At 41.7% G+C, this 20,275-nt stretch overlaps 1 protein-coding gene across 2 annotated transcripts in view; it reads right to left on the reverse strand.

Annotated features, from left to right (window-relative positions):
* Positions 1 to 20,275, reverse strand: part of LOC112113964 (ubiquinol-cytochrome-c reductase complex assembly factor 1) — a 90,752-nt gene that overhangs the window by 45,272 nt on the left and 25,205 nt on the right. For both annotated transcript variants that reach the window (XM_024210448.1, XM_024210447.1), the window contains exon 6: positions 7,817 to 7,874. In XM_024210448.1, coding sequence (XP_024066216.1) covers positions 7,817 to 7,874 — 58 coding nt within the window. The remainder of the gene's footprint in view (positions 1 to 7,816; positions 7,875 to 20,275) is intronic.

Genomic DNA, 20,275 nt, shown 5'->3' on the forward strand with positions numbered 1-20,275 from the left:
CAGGGTCTACACATACCAACGGAAACTCAGCATGTGGCAGATTTACAGCTCAGCTTGCTGTGAACGAAGTGTTCATGCAGACAAACCCTAGCACTGCCCTAAACTGTTTCAGCTGCAATGACCCACTCTCCAGACCAGTGCATTCTGGGAGACTTTGCAAGGCTCCAAGTGCACTGTGGGACATTAGTAGGAGAACTAGGTCGAACTGGTTCAGCTTCTCTGCATCAAAACTGGCATTAAAACAGTTCAGGCTAAACTGGTATTTAGCCCTAAAAAAACATATTCTACTCTGCTTGGTTCGTAGCGTGCTTGTAAACCATTTGGAGCACTTTCATGTGTGAATGCAAAGTGCATAGGCTAGGAGATTAAAATGGTGCTTAGATCTGTATGTTTCTCTAGTGTACACAAGACCTGTGTCTACCTATGCACATTGACAGTGCTTATCACATTGTGGCTGCTGCCTCAGTAGAAAGAATAAATTAGCTGCAGAATCTTTATTATTGGGGATGATGTGCAAAAAGGAAAGAAATCAGTTTATATCTCAGATTCCAGACAGGGTCCTGACCATTAGAAAAAAACCATCTTTTTCTTGTAAATGGAGCAAAAATTACTCTGGAGGTGAGTTACTGATGGACAAGAAAACTAGACCCCCATGAAGCCATTTGTACCAAGACACTTTTCAGAATAGAGCCACATTTTCCAAACCGCACACAAGTGTTTGTTTTAAACTTAGAAACTGGAGATGAAAAACATCTCATGGACCTAATTTCTTGATGGAAGACATCTGGAAATGGTGAGTGTTGATTGGCTGGAGCTGGTTATGGAGGACTTGGGAAAGGGAAGGTTAAGGCAGCTCTCTATCACACCTTCTGCCTCTGGCCTCCTGTCCTCTTTTCTCTTTCTTGCATGGTTTTGTACTTCTTGTGCTTGTGCTTTCTGACTGGAGGGTACTGGATGCTCCAGCGCATGGGAAGCTCACCTGAAAGCTTTGCTGAGTAGCCCAGGGCACTTCACAGCAAACTTAAAACCTTATTCTAATGTCTGGCAGTAGCTACCAGTGGAGGGTTCATTACCCCATTAGCCCCTCAGTGTGGTTCAGGGCATTTGATTAGCCCCTTGATTCACAGCAAGAGGGGGAGGAGAAGCGAGGGTCATAGGAGGAGCAGAGGGAAGAAAGACAGATGGGGGAGAGTGATATGGGAAGGATGGAGGGACACGGGGAGCATTGCCAGAGGGGAAGGGGAGGACAGAGATAGGGGCAAAGTGAGAGAGGAAGGGTAGAAGGGATGGAGGAAGATAGAATGAGAATGAGTCTAAAGTAGAGGGATAAGTGGGGAGGGAGTGCAACAGAGATGGCTAGAGGGACCTGGAGAGAGGAATGGGCAAAAGCGGGGGGGGGGGGGGGGGGGGGATGGGGCAGAGTGAGAAAGGCTTAGGGAAGATAGAGGGATGGGGAAATTCCCTAAAAATGTGTCAGGTTTTCTTCTTGGAAAATGCTCTGGAGCTGTGTGGTGTTCCCAAGGCTCATGTGGTGACTTCCAGAGTGGTTGTGAGGATGGGCCGATGATCCCTCCACAGCCTGGCAGTACCATCCTTCCTTCAGCCCTGGCAGGTGGTGGAGAATAGGGATGGTTACAGAGTGAAGCAGAGTGCATCATACTCATCCAGAGAGGAAGGATAATCCTGCAGTTAAAGCACTGGGCTGGGACTCAGGAGATATAGGTCCAATTCCCAGTCTTGCCACAAACTCCCTGTATGACCTTTGGCTTAAACTCCCTCTGTGCCTCAGCTCCATGTGTAAAATGAGGATAATGCATCCTTTTACCCATCGTTCGTCTGTCCTGTGTATTTCGATTGCAAAGTCCTGCCCATACAAACACTATGATCAGTAATAATCTTGGAATCCCAATGCTTTCCCCGCACCTACTAAGACAGATAATGAAAGACCATGTTTGGGAGCCCAACTCCAGATAAGAAGAGTGGTTTTATACGTTACAGCCTGGGTAGTCAAGCCAAGGAAGAAAGCAAGGAGCCCTGGCAAGAGATTCCCTCAATACAAATGTTGCTTCCCATCCAAGCTGCAGTATCCCTCAGTGGTGTCATGGTAGAAGGCAGGAGTGCAACAAACCAATAATTATAATTCATCACTAGTAATGCAAGAATGGAGTAGTTTTCAGAGTAAACCTTGTTCCTCTTGAAGCCTGAATGGACGCTGTGTGTTTGGATGCATAGTTCTGTCATAGTGCAGTTCAGCAGCACCAAGAGTGAGGTCATGGAATTCTGCAGTTTATTTGAAAATTTGGTCGTTTGTTACTACACCTGCCATCTGAGGTTTAAAAGACACAGATTTTCTTAGACTATAAACTTTATACCTAGATCAACAAGGTATGAACTGTTTTACTTTTTCACTACAGAACACATTCTGTAGTCCATTCAAATCCGGACTCATCTTTGTCACACTACTAAGGTGAAACTGTTCCACACTCAGATTACTAGTTTTAAAAAGTTGTTTGCATCGTTACTTTAAACTATGATATTTTGAAGCTTAAAATATCTTATAAATATTGCCTTTTTATCTGGGTACCTAAAACAATCACTGTTCTGCACTCGTGGTGGAAAAAGCAGATAGTACCCACAGTCAGTTGAAATACTTGCATTTTTAACCAGTTAGAGTCAGATTGGATCCTTTATGCTGTACGTACACTGAAATCAAATTCTGTCTTCAGATGCACAAGCAGGGGCACCCTTTTTAAATCTGTAAGTGTCCTACAGGTGGATGGCCCACCGAATGACCCAGATTGTTTCCAATGCAATATCCTGAAGTTAGTAGTGAGGAAACTAGGCAAAATCATATTGCCTGACAAAATAAATTAGATGAATACAATGAAGAAATAATTGTACTGCAAAACTTTTATTACAGCCAAATAATAAACTGGATTAGAACAACCATGCAATTCCAACACAAAAATACATTTAAAATCTTTACATTTCCAGTGAGTGAAATACAGCTAGACGCTCTTTAATCTTATTAAACTTTGATTTTATACCTGACTAATCACCATTAACCTACTTGATACAAATTAAATTTCACACCATTAATCAGCAGTTAAACTAATAGTTTCAAATTAAGTAACAGTCATTTCACATCTGACCACCAAAGCTTCAGTTTAAGGACTTATCTGACAAATACACCAAGGCCTGGCCTATGCTACATGGCTGGTCAATGCAAGGCAGCTTACATCAACCTAGCTGTAGATGTGTCTTCACTTACATTCGGCTTCTGCTGACGTAAGTGCCCTGCTACGCTGACATACTAACACCATCTTCCCGAGTGGTGTAGAGCCACAGTCAATGCAGTTAGATCAATGCAGTGATAGTGTAGACACTGTGTTACTTGCTCTACTTTTACTGGCCTTCAGGAGCTCTCCCACAATGCCCCACATTGACTGCTTTGGTCACCGTTTTGTACTCTGCTGCCGAGGGATCTGGTAGACAGGAGCCCCCCTTCCCCTTTAAAGGCCCTCGCATTTTTGAAGTTTGGTACCTGAAATGGAGTGTTCTTTCCCTTTCATAAGTTCTGTTCCCTTAATTTATTAAGTTTTAATTTTATTTTAATTACCTGGTTCATGTTACAGAATAAAATTCTATTTTTTGGAATAAAATTCATCTTTATTAGTTCACAACATATGCTGTCTGGTGCTGAGCAGGTCTGACACCCACCAATTTACTGTTACTTCATTTAGTCATAGAACCCATAGCATCAATCACAGATAATATTAATAGGTGCATTGACAACGTTATATTGCTGTGTACACAGCAATCACTACAAGATTCATACCACACTGCAAAAGAGCAAGGCCAGGTAGAGCACACTACAGCAACACACACTACTTGCTATTAAAATGGTCTTTCAATGGTTGAGCTCTTCTTATAGCCCTGGTATTTGGCTGTTCAAAACCAGCAGACACACTCCACTTCCACCCCGGCAGAAACTTTTCCCCCTTTGTATCACAGATATTATGCTGGACACTGCAGACAGCTATATGTAGATTTTTTTTTCTCACCGAGGTCCAATCTTGTTAGTAAACAATGCCAGCAACCCTTCAAACAACCAAAGGAATATTCAACTGTCATTCTGCACCTGCTGAGCTGACAGTTGAAGAGCTCCTTGGTGCTGTCAAGGTGGCCTGTGTATGGCTTCATGAGCTATGGGAGCAAGGGGAAGGCTGGGTCTCCCACAATCACTACTGGCATTGCAACATTCCCAGTGGTAATCCGCCAGTTGGGAAAGAAAGTCCCTTCTTGCAGCTTTCTGAATAGTTCTGTGTTTTTAAAGATGCATGCACCATGCAACTTTCCTGACCAGCCCACATTGATGTCCCCAGTGATCCGCCAGCACCTGCATTACCATAGAAAAGTAATCCTTTCTGTTGACATCCTCTGTGCCAAGATAGTTTGGTGCTAAAATAGGGATAAGCGTGCCATCCATCGCCCCACCCCAGTTTGGGAACCCCACTGCTGCAAAACCATCCACTATATCCTTCCCATTGTCCAGAGTTGCAGTCCTATGTTGCAGGAGGCGTTTAATGGTCTGCACACTTGCATGACAACTGCCTCCCCCGTGGATTTCCTGACTCCAAATTGATTCCCAACTAACCAGTTGCAATCTGGTGCTGCAAGCTTCCGCAGTGCAATCGACACTCACTTCTCAACTGTCAGTGCAGCTCTCACTTTGGTGTGTCTGTGCTGGAGGGCTGTGGAAGGTGGCCAGGTAGGGTGAGTGCAGACTCTCAAAGAACAACAGTTGATGAGTACCCTTTCTTTCATCCTCCCATACTGGTCTGAGATCAAATGCTTCAGACACAGGCTACAGACCATCTTCTTCCAAGTTACCCTGTATATACCAGCCAGAGCAATCAAAACCTTACTCATCCAATGAGCCTGAGATGTGAGCCACCCTCTAGCCTATTACTTCATCATACAACAAAAAATCCTATTGCAATCCATATAAAACAAGACAGACTTTGGTTTGTGTAACAACTTGTGGGGTTTTCCCATAAGTACAGTGAAAATAAGTCAGAGTGAAGTGGCAGAGTTAAAGCTATTGTTAAATTGTAATTGAGTATTCCCAAGCTTTCTAAGCCAAAGATTTTCTCACTTTCAAAATGTTGGTTTTAGAACTTTAACTCTGAATTCCTTGACTTTCAAAAGGAAGGATATTATGTTTTTATTTTAATAAATACAATGCTTTAAATTAATAGATATCATAGTATTTAGAACTTAAAATCTATCTCACTGAAGCTTTTGCCTGGGATTTTATATTGACTCCAGGTAGCTGAACTCATAGTCCTATAACAGTTCATACAGATTCTTCTGACCGCTGGTCAAGACTGGTTTTGCAGATAATGGCCAGTAACCCTAGCTGAGGCCACATATCTCATGGAGGACTATCTGGTCACTCAAGCCATTCAGGGGCCTTCTACGAAGGGAATGATGGCTCCTGATATGCTAGAGAAGGAAATAAGCCAAGGACCCAAAAGTGGTGGTAGAAAATGCAGACTGCTATCCGAGGAACACACCTCACACAGGAACACACCTCAAGGTCCATGGGTCAGATTTCCCTGTGACAATAGGCTTATGCCTTTAAGTGTCTTTGTCCCACACCTACATAGGAGCAGGGGCTCGCTGCTACTCAGAAAGAAGGTAAGACAAGCTGCCGGAAGACAAGGGACAGACATAATGACTCCTGTGGACAACAGGGACACTGATTCTGCGACTGCCACTACAAGGAGTGTAACTTTGGGCAGGTCTGGACCAGAGAGAATAGGACCTGAAGAAAAAGCCCGAGGAAACTCACCATCTCCTCAATCTCCACAATCAGACTTCGGGTATAATCAGACATTTATCCAGGAACAAATGGCCAGTTTATACCCATTTGGTCTTGTGCCAACATAGTCCCTCAGCATAAAAGCTAATCACCCTCCTTGGAATATTGTTTTCAGTTATGGGAACTCCAATAACAGAAAGATGTCAAAGGACTGGAAAGAAATCTGAAACCAGCAACCAAAATTAACAGAGGGCTGAAGGCAATTAATTAGGAGGAAAGATTAAAGTAGCTAAATATGCACTGTTTGGCCAAATCATTGCTAAGCAGGATACATAATTTTCCTGAAGTACTTGAAAGAAAAAAAACTTTGTTTAGAGTTGTATATAATTAGGGGATAGGAATGGACCAAGGAGGAGAATGTGCAGCAGAATAAGACCATTAGATATAAGGAAAACAGGTTTTAAGGAATTAAATCTAATGAAGGTGCAATGGAAAGAAATATTAAAGAAGGCTGATGGACAATGCAAGACACACGTTAAAGCACCATGAACTCCCCTTCCTCTAAAATAGAAGAATATAAGAAACTGCCAATGTATCTTCAGAAAGAACCTCAAACATCTTAGGATACAGCAGAACCCGGACTGGAAGTGAAAAGGAGAAGCATGTGACTGGGTGAAGATCTGGGAGGCCACATGTGCCTATGGTTAGCTGCAAGTAACAACAGGCTATTTGGAGCAGTAGCAGCCTTACCTTTGAAGATAAACTCTTTCCAGCACTTTGGCTACCCACACAGATAATTGCAAGAGGTTCTGCTTATACTGTTGGGGGGAATGAATCTTCCAGTGAGGTAATGGAAGGGAAATTAAGGGAAGGGCAAACAGAGGCAATTTTAATATTTCCATCAAATGTTTTTAGGGTTTCTTTGTTTTAAGCCCAAAGTTGTTTCTCAGTCTGATTCGCACATATTTAAAAAGCAAGGTAACAGAGTACGAACATACTTTTAGGTTGAAAATTTAAACCCAAAGAGTCAGGAAATTATTATTTAAGGTGCCCACACTAATCCCAACTCTGTGACCAAAAAGATACAATACAATAGGGCCTTTCATTAAATAATCACACAACATATTCATATATATCCAATACAGGTTTCAAATGTTATGTTAACAGTTTTTTAAGTGGAATAAGCTGCCAAGGAAGTAAGATGCAAAGACTCTCAATACATTTCAGAGTCTGGAAATTAAGGGGGAAAGACGGGAAATAAGAGATGCAGAAAAATGAGGGGGACAGGGTTGCTGGGCCAAGTGACTATTTCTTCCCAGAAATTCCTTTTGGCCTGTGGATAGCTCCTATAGGTTACAGTAGTAAACTTAATTCTTCAGACGTTAGGCTCCTAAGAGAACTGGCAGTCTGGAAAATACTGTATTCCCTTGTGTGTCCCTGCTACGTCCCTCTGACCTTTTCGAATGTGTTATGTTAGATGAAAATTAGATTTTTTTTGGCTATTTCACAAATGAAGAAAAAATATTGCTTATGGCATTAAATATTTTTACATGCATCCAATCTGGCATTTACTGAACTTGCACGGCCATTTTAGAGGTGCAAGTGTAAATGTCAGTGCTATAATTTGTTAAAGGTTTCTGACAGCCAGCAATTAAAATCACCACAAATTCTCACAATTTAAACCACTTTTACGTAAATGTAAACTTTTCCTAAAACAGCTAAATGAGAGTTTTCCATCCAGCCTGAGTGAGGCTTTTTGATAAGCTCATGGCAATGCTCTTTCTGCTACTGAGGATTTTCGAGAATACTACAAATATTAGTTTCTCTTTGGGTCTGTTTGACCTTTAATAAAAATTTGCTAAAACACAGAAGCTAACAAAACAAATAGAATGTTTCTTGTCATAACCATGGAACTGCTTTTTGACCTGACAGGATTGCTTCAGTCTGCATCATGAAAATAAACAACTTATTATTATAACTTTCACTTACCAGACATGAAGTTGGGCTATTAGAAACCAAGAGTTCAATGTATCAGGCATATGGCACCCTAGGAGAAAAACAAAACAAAACACAGAAAAATTGCAAGATGTTTTCCATTGATTTTTACATTTTAAAGAAATGTTCTTACTTTAAATATATTTTTGTACTTTAACTTGTTGTTTCATACACTAAACATATATCAGAAGATCCTGCCTAGATCTACTTCCAAAAGTTTGTGTTTTACTCCACAGAAAGCTCCGAAAACAAATTTTACTCACTTTTTAGACTGCAAACTCTTTGGTGAAGGAATTGTCATTTACTGTATGTTTGGACAGCACCTAGACTGGCTGGCCTCTAGGTGCTACCACGTTGTAAATGTTAAAACAAAATAATAAGGAAGACCCATCTCTTTTTCCAGGTCTAACTATTAGCACAGAGAAGACCTCTATCCATCCCATACCTCTTAATCTGATCTCAGTGCTCAGACCTCACACCTGCTAATTCAGAAACTGTCTCACTCTTTATGCTTTAACCTGATTGTTGAGATCAGTTAGGACAGACTTGCTACCAGTTCCTTCTTTTGCCTGTCTGCATATGTCAAGGCCCCTCATGTTCTGGAACAGACTTCCTCCCTTGGTCTGACAGAAGTAGAGTATGTTGACATTCAGAGCACACTGACAGGCTCTTCTGTTTACCCAAGACAAAGTTCAACTCTGTAAAGCAGGCCATACAAAGCCTATGCACCACGTAAGTCAAAGATGCACAGACCTCATGTGGGTCTCTGCACAAGGGAGAATTTCACTCTCAAATTTTTCTGGAGGGGTGGGAAAGAAGGGGTTCATTAGGCTATGGAAGTCCTTTGAGTGTCATCTCTGACATCATGTCAATTTGATTATTTACTATTTGGGTATTTTAAATCCTTCATTGTTCATATGCCCAGAGATCCTAACAGCTAGTCTATAAACTGGGAAAATTAAAGTAAACAAACAGCTGGGAGTTTTAGAAGCACAGCGACTAATCACATGCAAATTAAGAACCCGACCTGCTGATACACTAGGCGCCTTTCTATATTAAGTGCAAAAAGCTAATGTTAATGCAACATTCAGGTTGTGGAACCAAGCATTCAATTAAGGAATTCCAAAATGTAAAGGTTCTTTCTGCTGTGTTAATTTGGCCACGCTAAAAAATATGTATTTTGCTTTCCTTGTTAAATGCAATCTTTCATATATTTTTGTTCACTTCTGCATACCATATATTATGCAGAGAATACAGAATGGTGTAGTACAAAGATTTTAACAACATGAGTTTTCAGTATCAGCAAATCCCAAATGAGTGTCAATAAAACCTTTATGCCATACCACACTGTCATGTATTCTGTATATGCCACATATGTTAAAAAACTAACTCAACAACCTGTTTACTGGGACTATTTTTATATCCTTGATCCTGTATAGACAGATTCCTCAAGGCTGCAATTTAGTTTCATTGTATCTAATGTAACTGACTATGTGTTCATTATCTGTATAAATAGCTAACAGTAATACTCTATAGCAGTGGTTCTTAACCTGGGGTGCACGCACCTCCTGGGAGTGCAAGATGCCCTTTTGGGGGTGTGAGACATGCCAGATTTTTTTAGAAGGTAAATCATCGAAAACACAAATTAAGCACAGGCACAGAAGCACAACTACTTTGTTTCATCAAACATATGTATTTATTAACATTATATATTTAACGATTACTGTAACATACAAACAAAAAATATATCTAGGTTTAAGGGGTGCGAGAACATATTTTTTAGGTTTAAGGGGTGCGAGAACATATTTTGATTTTTGATAAGTGGTGCGAGAACATATTTTGAGAACCAAAGGGGTGCAGGCTGCAGTAAAGGTTAAGAAACACTGTTCTATGGTCTGGAAGTAGCCATCTTAAGGCTGAAGGCAGAGAGTTCTTCAAAAGATGGCAGGTGTAAAATGGTATGAATTTAAGACCAATGAAGAAGTTAGAAGGAGAGTAGGTTGTGAAATCAGGGTATAAGATTGGTTACAAAATCGAAAAGATTACAATGGTGGGGACACTGCAGATGACAAACAGATGACAGGATGCCAAACAAAATAATGCAAGCACAACCAAGGTCAGTCCCACCTAGAGGTCAACTACCATCTAGATGGCAGGACATCATATGCAGAAACATAACCATGGCTGGGCTTAATGGAGGAAGAAGCCATGGACTGGAATGAGTGGCGACACTGTACTTCTCCCCATCTCTGAAAGATGCTCCAGGATGAAAGAGAGAATGAGAGAGAGAGACAAATGTCTAATCCTCTTTTGACTCCTACAAACCTTTTGGCTTCAATCATACCTCGTGGCAATGAATGCCAGAAATTAAATATGCATTTTGTAAAAAAAATGGTTACTGTTTTAAATTTGTTGCCTTCAAATTTTTTTGACCCTTTGTTCTTGTATGATAGAATCATAGGGTTAAAAGGGATTGCAAGGGTCATCTAGTCTAACCCCTGCCACGATGCAGGGTTTGTTGTGTCTAAACCATCCAAGACAGATGGCTCTCCAGCCTCCTTTGGAAAACCTCCAATAAAGAAGCTTCCACAACCTCCCGAAGCGTCTGTTCCATTGTCCCACTGTTCTTACAGTTAGGAAGTTTTTCCTGAGATTTAATCTAAATCTGCTGTGCTGTAGTTTGAACCCATTGCCTCTTGTCTTGCCCTCTCTGGCAAAAGAGAACAACTTTTCTCCATCTTTTTTATGGCAGCCTTTCAGGTATCTGAAGACCACTATCATATCCCCCTTTAATCTTCTCTCTTCCAAACTAAACATACCCAGTTCCTTCAGCCTTTGCTCACATGGCTGCATTCCATCCCTTTGATCATCTTTGTCACTCACTTCTGGATTCTTTCTGGTTTCTCTTTATCCTTTCTATACATTAGTGACCAAAACCGGACACAGTGCTCCATCTGAGGTCTCATAGACTCATAGACTTTAAGGTCAGAAGGGACCATTATGATCATCTAGTCTGACCTCCCGCATGATGCAGGCCACAAAAGCTGATCCACCCACTCCTGGAATAATTCTCTCCCTTGACTCAGCTGTTGAAGTCCCCAAGTCAAACCAGCACTAAGCAGAGTGGTACTATCACCTCCCGTGACTTGCATGCTATGCCTCTGTTAATGCAAGCTGAAACTGCATTTGCTTTTTTTGCAACAGCATTGCATCACATTGAGGTTGTGAGCCACAACTCCCAGATCTTTTTCAGTAGTACTGCTGCCAAGCCAGTTTCCCCCCATTCTGTATTTGTACATTTGGTTTTTCTTCCCTAAGTGTAGCACTTTAATATTTGTCTTTGCTGAATTTATCAAGATCCCTCTGAATTTTAGCAAAAAGAACAGGAGTACTTGTGGCACCTTAGAAACTAACAAATTTATTAGAGCATAAGCTTTCGTGGGCTACAGCCCACTTCGCCCACGAAAGCTTATGCTCTAATAAATTTGTTAGTCTCTAAGGTGCCACAAGTACTCCTGTTCTTTTTGCGGATACAGACTAACACGGCTGCTACTCTGAAATCTGAATTATAGCTCTATCCTCCAAAGTGTTGGCAACCTCCCCAGCTTTGTGTCATCTGCAAACTTGATCAGTATGCTCTCTATTCCTACGTCCAAGTTATTAATAAAGATGTTAAGCAACACCGGACCCAGAACAGATCCCTGTGGAACTCCACTTGAGACCTCCCTCCAAATCCATCATTCCATTAATAGCTACTCTTTGTTTGCGATTGTTTAACCAATTGTGTGTCCACTTAATGACAAGCCTGCATTTCGCCAGCTTACTTATCAGAATATCATGTGGGACTGTGTCAAAAGCCTTGCTGAAGTCCAGATATATTATGTCTACAGCGTTCCTCCTATCCACCAAATCAGTTGCCCTGTCTAAGAAGAAAATCAAGCTGATTTGAAATGATTTGTTCTTGGTAAATCCAAGCTGGTTGCTAGTAATTACCCCTTCATCCTCCAGGTATTGGCAAACTGAATGTTTTACACATTGCTCTATTAGCTTCCCAGGTATCGAGGTCAGGTTGACTGGTCTATAATTCCCTGGCTCCTCTTTTCCTCCCTTTTAAAGACGGGGCTCTATATTTGCCCTTCTCCAATCTTTCAGAACCTCTCCTGTCATCCATGAGTTTGTACATATTATTCCCAGTGGCTCCAAGATTTCTTCAGCTAATTCCTTCAGTGCCCTCAGGTGAATAGCATCAGGCCTTATTGATCTGTATTCATTCAAATTGGTCAGAAGATCTCTGACATGTTCTTTACTTATCCCGATCTGCATCCTTTCCCCTTTATTGTCTATGGTAACTTCGCTAGTCATCCGATCACATTATTTTTTGTGAGAAGACTGAAACAAAGTAGGCATTGAGCAGCTCCACCTTCCTATAATCTTCTGTTACCAGCTCATCTTCTCGGTTAACCAGCGGACCCACACGGTCTTTGATCTTTCTTTTGTCTGAACATATTTGAAGAATCCCCTCCTGTTGTCTCTAGCATTCCTTGCCAGCTGTAACTCATTCTTTGCCATGGCTTTCCTGATTTTGGCCCTACACGCTTGCACTATTCCCATATATACTTCCTTGGTGACATGCCCCTCCTTCCATTTCCCGTAAGTATCCCTTTTGGGTTTTAGATAGCTAAAAAGCTACTTGTGCAGCCATACTGGCTCTTATCTTTCCTCTGTATCGGAATAGCTTGATGTTCAGTCTCTAATATTACATCTTTTAAGAACTGCCAGCCCCCTTCGACTCCTTTTCTTCTTAATTGGTCTTTCCATGGGACCTTGCCTACTATTTCTCGGAGTCAGTTGAAATCCACCTTTCTGAAGTCCAATGTCCTTGTTTTGCTGTTCTCATGCCCTCCTTTCCATAGGATCTTGAATTCTATCAGATCATGATCACTTCCTCCCAAGTTCCCGAGCACCTTACATTCACAACTAGTTCATCCCTGTTGGTCAAAAGCAGATCCAAAATGGACGACCCCCTAGTTGAGGGAAACTAGAAGAGCCCTAATTAACTTCTCTATACTGTTCATTTTTTGCATATTTACACCATTTCCCCTCTTTTCATCCCCAGAAGGTAAAGCGTCCCAATCTTTTCAATTGCTCTTCATATGGAAGTCTCTCCATGCGTCTAATAATGTTCACTACCTGTATTTGGACCCCTTTATTTCTGCTCTTTTTCAAATATATATTTAACTAGAACAGAACATAATATTCCAGGTGAGGCACTATCATCAATTTATATAATGGAATGATATTTTCAGTATTACTTTTGTTTTTATCACTGCTGTGCATTGCAAAAAGGTTTTAAATTGAACTGTCCACAAGGATACCTTGAATTTTATCATGAGTCTCTACAGTTAATTCAGAAACCAACAATGTGTATGATAAATTTAAATTAGACCTTCCAATGTGCACTAACTTGGCACTTAACACTGAATTTCATTTCCCTTCATGCTGCCCATTTTCCTACCTTGGCTATGTCCCCCAGAAGTTCCCCACAGATTTCTCAAATCTTGGCTAACCTAAATATTTTGTGCCATCTGAGGACTTAGAATTTTTAAAAAAATTGGCAAAGTCAATTACAACATCTGTTTCTCCATTATCCATTACTTTGCTGACGTACTTAAAGAATTCTAATTGATTAGAGAGGCAGTTTTCCTTTACAGATGCTGTTGCTGGTTTGTCCATATCATGTCTAAAGAAATCTGATAATTCTAGTTTTAACCAATTTTAGTTGATGCTGAAGTAGGTTTATGGGTCTGCAATTCCCAGGATCACCCACTGCTTGGTAAACTGGCCACAATCAAACATCTACTCCTGATAGCAAGATGTCAGCTCCCAATGACTTGTTAAATTTTCAAACTAGCACTTTCATGCTGTCTTCCATGTTGCCCCTCACACATCAGAGGAGCTCCCTGTAAACATGTACAAAACTACCTCACTGTCCTCCTTAAAACTCTCCTCTGCCATGTTGCTTACAAAAAACCTAACAGATAGGCATCTGGTAGGCTGAGAAGCTGCCCATCATACTGACCAATGTTGTCTCATGGTTTCCTTGTGCTCCCCTTGTCTTTCTGTATCTATGTGTTTGCACATGCCTAGCACAAGATGGTCCTGGCCCATGACTGAGACTAAGTGCTACAGAAAAACAAATACAACAACAAACATGTTTACGTACAGCCAAATGCACTGCAGCTCAATCTCGAGGCAGCTCAAGCACTTGATTCCCACAGAACTCTAGAGTGAATACCATCTGGTCCTAGTGACTTGCTGTTCTGAAAATGTATCCATTTGTTCTAGCACATGCTCCTGACACTTCAATCTCTGAAAGTGTCCTCTAATTTTTACTTGAAGAGTAGGTCCAGGTTGGTATCTCTTTAGTATCAGTTGTGGGGAAGACTGATGCAAAGAAATCGTTTAGCTTCTCTGCAATGTCCTTGTGCTCCTTAGTTGCTCCCTTTACCTGCTAGTGGTCCAGCGCACCCATCAATACTCACAGACTTCCTGCTTCTCATATACTTAAAGAATTTCTTGTTATGTCTCTCTCTATTTGCTCTTCAACATCCCTCTTAGCTCCCTACTTTTAATTCCCACTTTACAAACTGTCTGCCATTGTTTATGTTTCTTTTTACTGGCTTCACTAGGGTTGGATTTGCATTTTCTAAAGGATGGCTCAAATAACCTGTTGTAAATTGCCCTTTAACTAGACTATTCTTTATTTGGTTTAAGTACATAGAAAGACATGAGATGCTTATCTAAGGTCTCTAGGAGACTGATCCTGTACTATTTAAGTGAGCTGGAGTTTTGCCATTGACAAATGTGAGCAGGATCAAGTTCTCCGCATGATTAAAACCACAATCATAACAAAAACTGCAACACACCAGTATGGCCAGTTTCTCTCAACAACAGAAGAAAGGGTTACTCACCTTGTGTGGTAACAGTAGTTCTTCAAGATGTCTCCCTACAGATGCTCCACTTCAGGTGTGCATGTACCTTGATCGGAAATTTTTCATTAGCAGTGTCCGTTTGGCCCATGCATGAGCTCTGTGCAACCTCATGGCATGCTCTGAGGGTATACAAGGCTGCATGGGTGAACCACCCTCAGTTCCTTCTCTATCCAAGTGTCCAACGAAGCACAGTCCAAAGCAGAGGAGATGGAGGGCAGGTAGTGGAGCACCCACACGGACACACATCTCGAAGAACCACACAGTTACTGAACAAAGCAAGTAACCCTTTCTTCTTCGTCAAGTAGTGCCCCTATGGTTGCTCCACTTCAGATGACTCCCAAGCAGTATCCTCACAGGGAGGAGCGAGTTTCGGAATCAAGTCCAAGACTGAAGACAGTACTGCATTACCAAGTGCAGCATCAGATCTGGTGGCATGGATGAAGGCATAGCATTTAGAAAAGGGATGCGCTGAGGCCCATGTAGCAGCTATGCATATCTCAGATACTGGAATGTTTTTGAGTAACGCTGTGGAAGCTGCCTGCAATCTAGTAGAGTGTACTGTTATCATCTGGGGAGGCAAAGCACCAGCTGCATTATAGCAAGCAGTAATATATCCAGAGAGCCATCTTAAGTCTCTGTGAAGAAATCATGTACCCCCTTAGATCTTTCTGCGATGGAGACAGTTTAGGTGATTTCCAAAATTGCTTGGTCCTATTCAGGTAAAAGGCCAAAGTCCAATGTACATGTATCATATGAAAGGAGGTCTCATGCTGAGATTTATTTGGTTTAGGAAAAAATATTGGTAGATGAATATATTGGCTAAGATGGAAATCCAGTACACCTTAGGAGAACTTCAGAAGACTTGATGAGTCTTGGCAGATTCTCTGTCACATCCTGAATTCTAGCTCCAGGTAAGCAGCACTCTTCTAGGGAGTCTCAGTCTGGGCAGCAGATAGATAACTCAGTCCCCGACCACCGCCACCCCGCTCCTCCTTTTGGAAGTGGTGGTCACAAAACTCCCATCCCTTCTGACCCCTTCTTCAGATGACTTTTCCAAGGCATTATCAACAATATTACCTGTACAGAGAGCCTGAAAGCAGTTGCTTACCTCTATCTGTGTTGGGGGTACCCTGGTTCTGCTCCTCTTCTTCAGGAGGTCACACGCTACCAGTTTTCTTCCCTGTTCTTCAGTCCCCATTGCACTGCCCTCTCTGATTCTTCGGCATGCTGTGCCCGCAATACCAGACTGTGGCCCATAGACCTAGCTTTAGCATTTATTTTATTTAGCAGGCCTGTCTCCTGTAAGACATTGGCTTTAGCAGTTAGCATAAAGCTTGAGGCCTATAAACTTTGGCACAGATCAATGGCCCAACTAAGTTTTGGGGACCTGGGACCTGTGTTTAAGGGGGAAGTTTGTACATACTGACACCGGGCAACCCCAGGAATATGAGCTAACACCAGCTTTTGGATATTTTAAGATAGGAACCTCTGCAGATGTCTGACCACAAGAATACCATGGCAACGAACTGATGTATTTGGTAATAAGTTGAGATCATTAATATATAACCCAGCAGTTCTCAAACTATGGGTTGTGACTCCAAAGTGGGTTGTGACCCTGTTTTAATGGAGTCACCAGGGCTGGCGTTAGACATGCTGGGGCCTGGGGCTGAAGCCTGGGCAGGAGGGCCTGTAACCTGAGCCCCGCCACCCAGGACCAAAGCCCGAACCCCACCTCCTGGGGCTGAAGCCAAAGCCAAAGCCCAAGGGCTTCAGGCCCCCAAGCCCAGGGCTGAAGCCCTCGAGCTTCAGCTTTGGCCCCCGTGCCCAGGGCGGTGGGACTCAGACTTTGTCTTTGGCTCCCCACCGCCTGGGGCAGCGGGGCTTGGGCGAACTCAGGCTTTGGTCCCCGCTCCTGGGGTCACGTAGTAATTTTTCTTGTCAGAAGAGGTGCAATGAAGTCTGAGAACCACTGTACTAACCTATAGGAGAAGGGCATCCCAACATTAGTAAGGTGAGGAAATACAAATAAGGAAGAGAGGAGAAACCCCCACTGAATAGGCATTAGGCATAGTGGCGTCAGCATAACATATTATAAGAGTTGTATCCCAGCCTCTGAGCAGGAGAGAGAGATGTAGCCCTTGGCAGGTGCCAGGATCATGGCCACTGGTGATGATGAGGAAGGTGATGGTAATGAAGATGATAATGGCTAACATTTCAGGTTGTTCTGAAAGGGATAGAATAAGTATATAGAGGTTCAGATGTATATTCTGTGTTATCTCTACCTTGCTGGGTTAGAGTGTTTGTGACTTTGCTAAATGTATTAATAAACTATTACAAACACAGAAAGGTTTCTAAAGTGTGAGTATTGCAACAGTGCACATCAGGGTTCCCAAATGAACAGTAATTTTGACAATACTGGGCCTGATCTTGGGACGAGAATCAGTCAAACTTCAGAGTAATAACTAGGAATTCTTAAGTCATCAGTATAATTAATATATAATCCATAGATCAGGCTACACAAATCCTCACTTCTATTCGGGAAGTCTTCATTTTTTCTGATGCAATGCAGGGTCGATACTTGGGCTTCCAGTCCTTTGACCTTTTCTTCCAGTATGGAGACCAGCTTGCATTTTGTACAGATGAAGTCGCTTCTGTCCTCCAGGAGAAAGACAAACATGACACATCCTGTGCAGGTCACAACAGCTGATCCATCACAATCCATATTTTCTTCCTTGTACTGTATCAAGAGTCTTTTCAGATGATATATTTACTGTTCCCAGAAGCCTGAAAGGCAAAAACTCTGTGGGCTCTCTCCCTAGGTGAACTCCCAGGCAAACTCCCTCTGTTTGCTTCCCTTCTGTTCACGGCTCACTAGGTTGGCAACTGTTCACTAGGTTTGCTTCTTTTGTTGTTGGTAGGCAAGGGCAAAAGCTGGGCTAACTGCATTCTGGTTGATGTGCTTCTTGATGTCCATCCATCAGCTCAGCAGCAATGGGGCCAAATGAAGTCTTTCCACCACTTTCTGTCTCGTACCAACTTCACGGCTTCATTTACCTTTAAACCTTTTTGTGCTTTGTCATTCTCCACTATGCCTATTCATCGCATCCTCAGCCTTCCTCTATGTCTAGTTCCTTGCACACTGATACGTAGTGGTATGTATGGGATCTTTTCCAGGTCCATTCTTGTCCAAACCATCGCAGACAGCTTCCTTGAATCTTCTGTAACAGCGTTATTTCTTGCCCTAGCCATTTTCTTATCACTTCGTTTTTTATTTTCTGCAATCTTGAAACTCTCAGTATTCCCCTCAGCCAGTTCATTTCTGCAGTCAATATCTTACATCCATTGGCCTTCCTCATACTCCAACATTTCAACATGTATCGCAGTATTGGTAAGACAACTGTCTCCGTACACTGATTTTTGTTTTTATCAAAATGTCTTTAACTTTCCAGGGCTTACCAAATCCAAATAGAGCCTGGAGAAGAGAAGCCAAAAAACTATGGCAAGTGGAAGACAAGAAGTAAAGATCAAAGTTGGAGACAAAGAACTAGAACAAGTGGAAAAATTTGTGTACCTTGGAGAACTAGTATCAAAGAAAAGAAAGTGTTGAAGATGACATAAAAAAGAAGACTTGGGTGAGCCACTATTGCATTTGGAAAACTCTGTAAGATCTGGCTGATATGCAACTTCATGTTAATCAACATCTACTATACACATTTTTTAAATTAGCAGGTCTCACAGCAATGCCAACTCGCATACATTGTATATACTCAATTATGCAATATTAAGGTTCTGTGTAAGTTTTACTTCATAGTATCAAATATAGTACTTGGAGGATCTGCCATCTAGCAACAATTAAAACACATGAAACTGGAACATTTATGTTGGATGTAACAGAAAAACTTTGGAAAGAGTGCTAAATGTGTTTTTCTTTTAATCAGAAAAAGTTTCTAAAAAAAAAATCAGTGGAAAATAAAGCTACCCTCCAATAAATGATGATAAAATGTGCAATTAGCTTCCTTTGCTGTGCATGACAAGCTACATGAAGCAGACACCTTTTCAGATTCCTGGTACTATTTTCCATTGCTGACCCTTGCACAAGGGGTAACTTTATTAAAAAACTATTTTACTCTCTATACGTACAAGCTGACCATTTGCTATCTCCCATAACCTCATGTGAGGCTAAGGCTACCAACTTGCAGGGCTAACTAAAAAGTTATAAAGGAAGGGCAAGATAGTGGAATTTCAAGCCATTAAATGTGATAAACTTACCCAAAAAAACAAAATCATGCAAAAACTGAAAGATACCTAGAACTTTGGAAAAATCAGATCTCCCAATTTGCTGCTTGCAAGAATGCCATGGGCTAAGATTTCAATGCAGCTAAACTTATTGTCCTTTTTCAAGCAAAGCTGTCCGCAACAGAACAGAATCTTGCCACCTACCGGTCAAGTGTTTGGTTAAGGATTATACCATGAACTAGGAACCTTATAGATGGCTAAAAAATTCAGATGAATTTCAACTCACAGAGCAACACCCTGCTACCTTTCCTACCCCACCAAGATGCTCAACAGTCAGATATAACAGTTTTCAAAGAACTAAATTTTATTTCCAAGGTAAAGGTTATAGACCAGGGGTAGGCAACCTGCGGCACGCGAGCTGATTTTCAGGGGCACTCACACTGCCCGGGTCCTGGCCACTGGTCTGGGGGGCTCTGCATTTTAATTTAATTTTAAATGAAGCGTCTTAAACATTTTAAAAACCTTATTTACTTTACATACAACAATAGTTTAGTTATATATTATAGACTTATAGAAAGAGACCTTCTAAAAACGTTAAAATGTATTACTGGCAGGCAAAACCTTAAATTAGAGTGAATAAATGAAGACTCGGCACACCACTTCTGAAAGGTTGCCGACCCCTGTTATAGACAATTTCTCCCAGAGCTTAAGACAAGAGATTCAGAAGCCAACTAGTAAGTCAAAGCATTACACCTCTCAGGAGTGAGCATCACATGAAGAGGGATCATTAGAATTGCACAGCCTCCAACTGTCAGTTCCTTTTCAGCCAAAGAAACCAAACATACATGCAGTTCATAAGAGGAAGGAAATAGACAGCTCTGTGGGATGCTGTAAAGTCTGGGTGTGATTACTGTAGGCTGAGCGCTATCAGTCAGGTACAATGAAAAATGAGAACTTGTTGTGCTGCCATGACAGGGGGGAAGGAGAAGGTCTTAGATACAATAACAGACCTCATTAAAGCCAATGGGTATGCCAAGCACTTTTTTAGGTTCAACAAAAGGAGCGTTCAAGTCCCTTTATGTAATAAACACAGCTACAGACACTGAAAACTACCACCAAATCCCTAAACTGCATAATCAAGCGTGAGCTGACCCAGATAGATAAATGCCCTTCTGTGGCTGCAAACACAGTGCCTAGGAGATTGGTTGCAGCGTGTGCATGTTGG

The sequence above is a fragment of the Terrapene carolina genome, unplaced genomic scaffold (genome assembly GCF_002925995.2).
Source record: "Terrapene carolina triunguis isolate 2854851 unplaced genomic scaffold, T_m_triunguis-2.0 Scaffold233, whole genome shotgun sequence".
NCBI lineage: Eukaryota > Metazoa > Chordata > Testudines > Emydidae > Terrapene > Terrapene triunguis.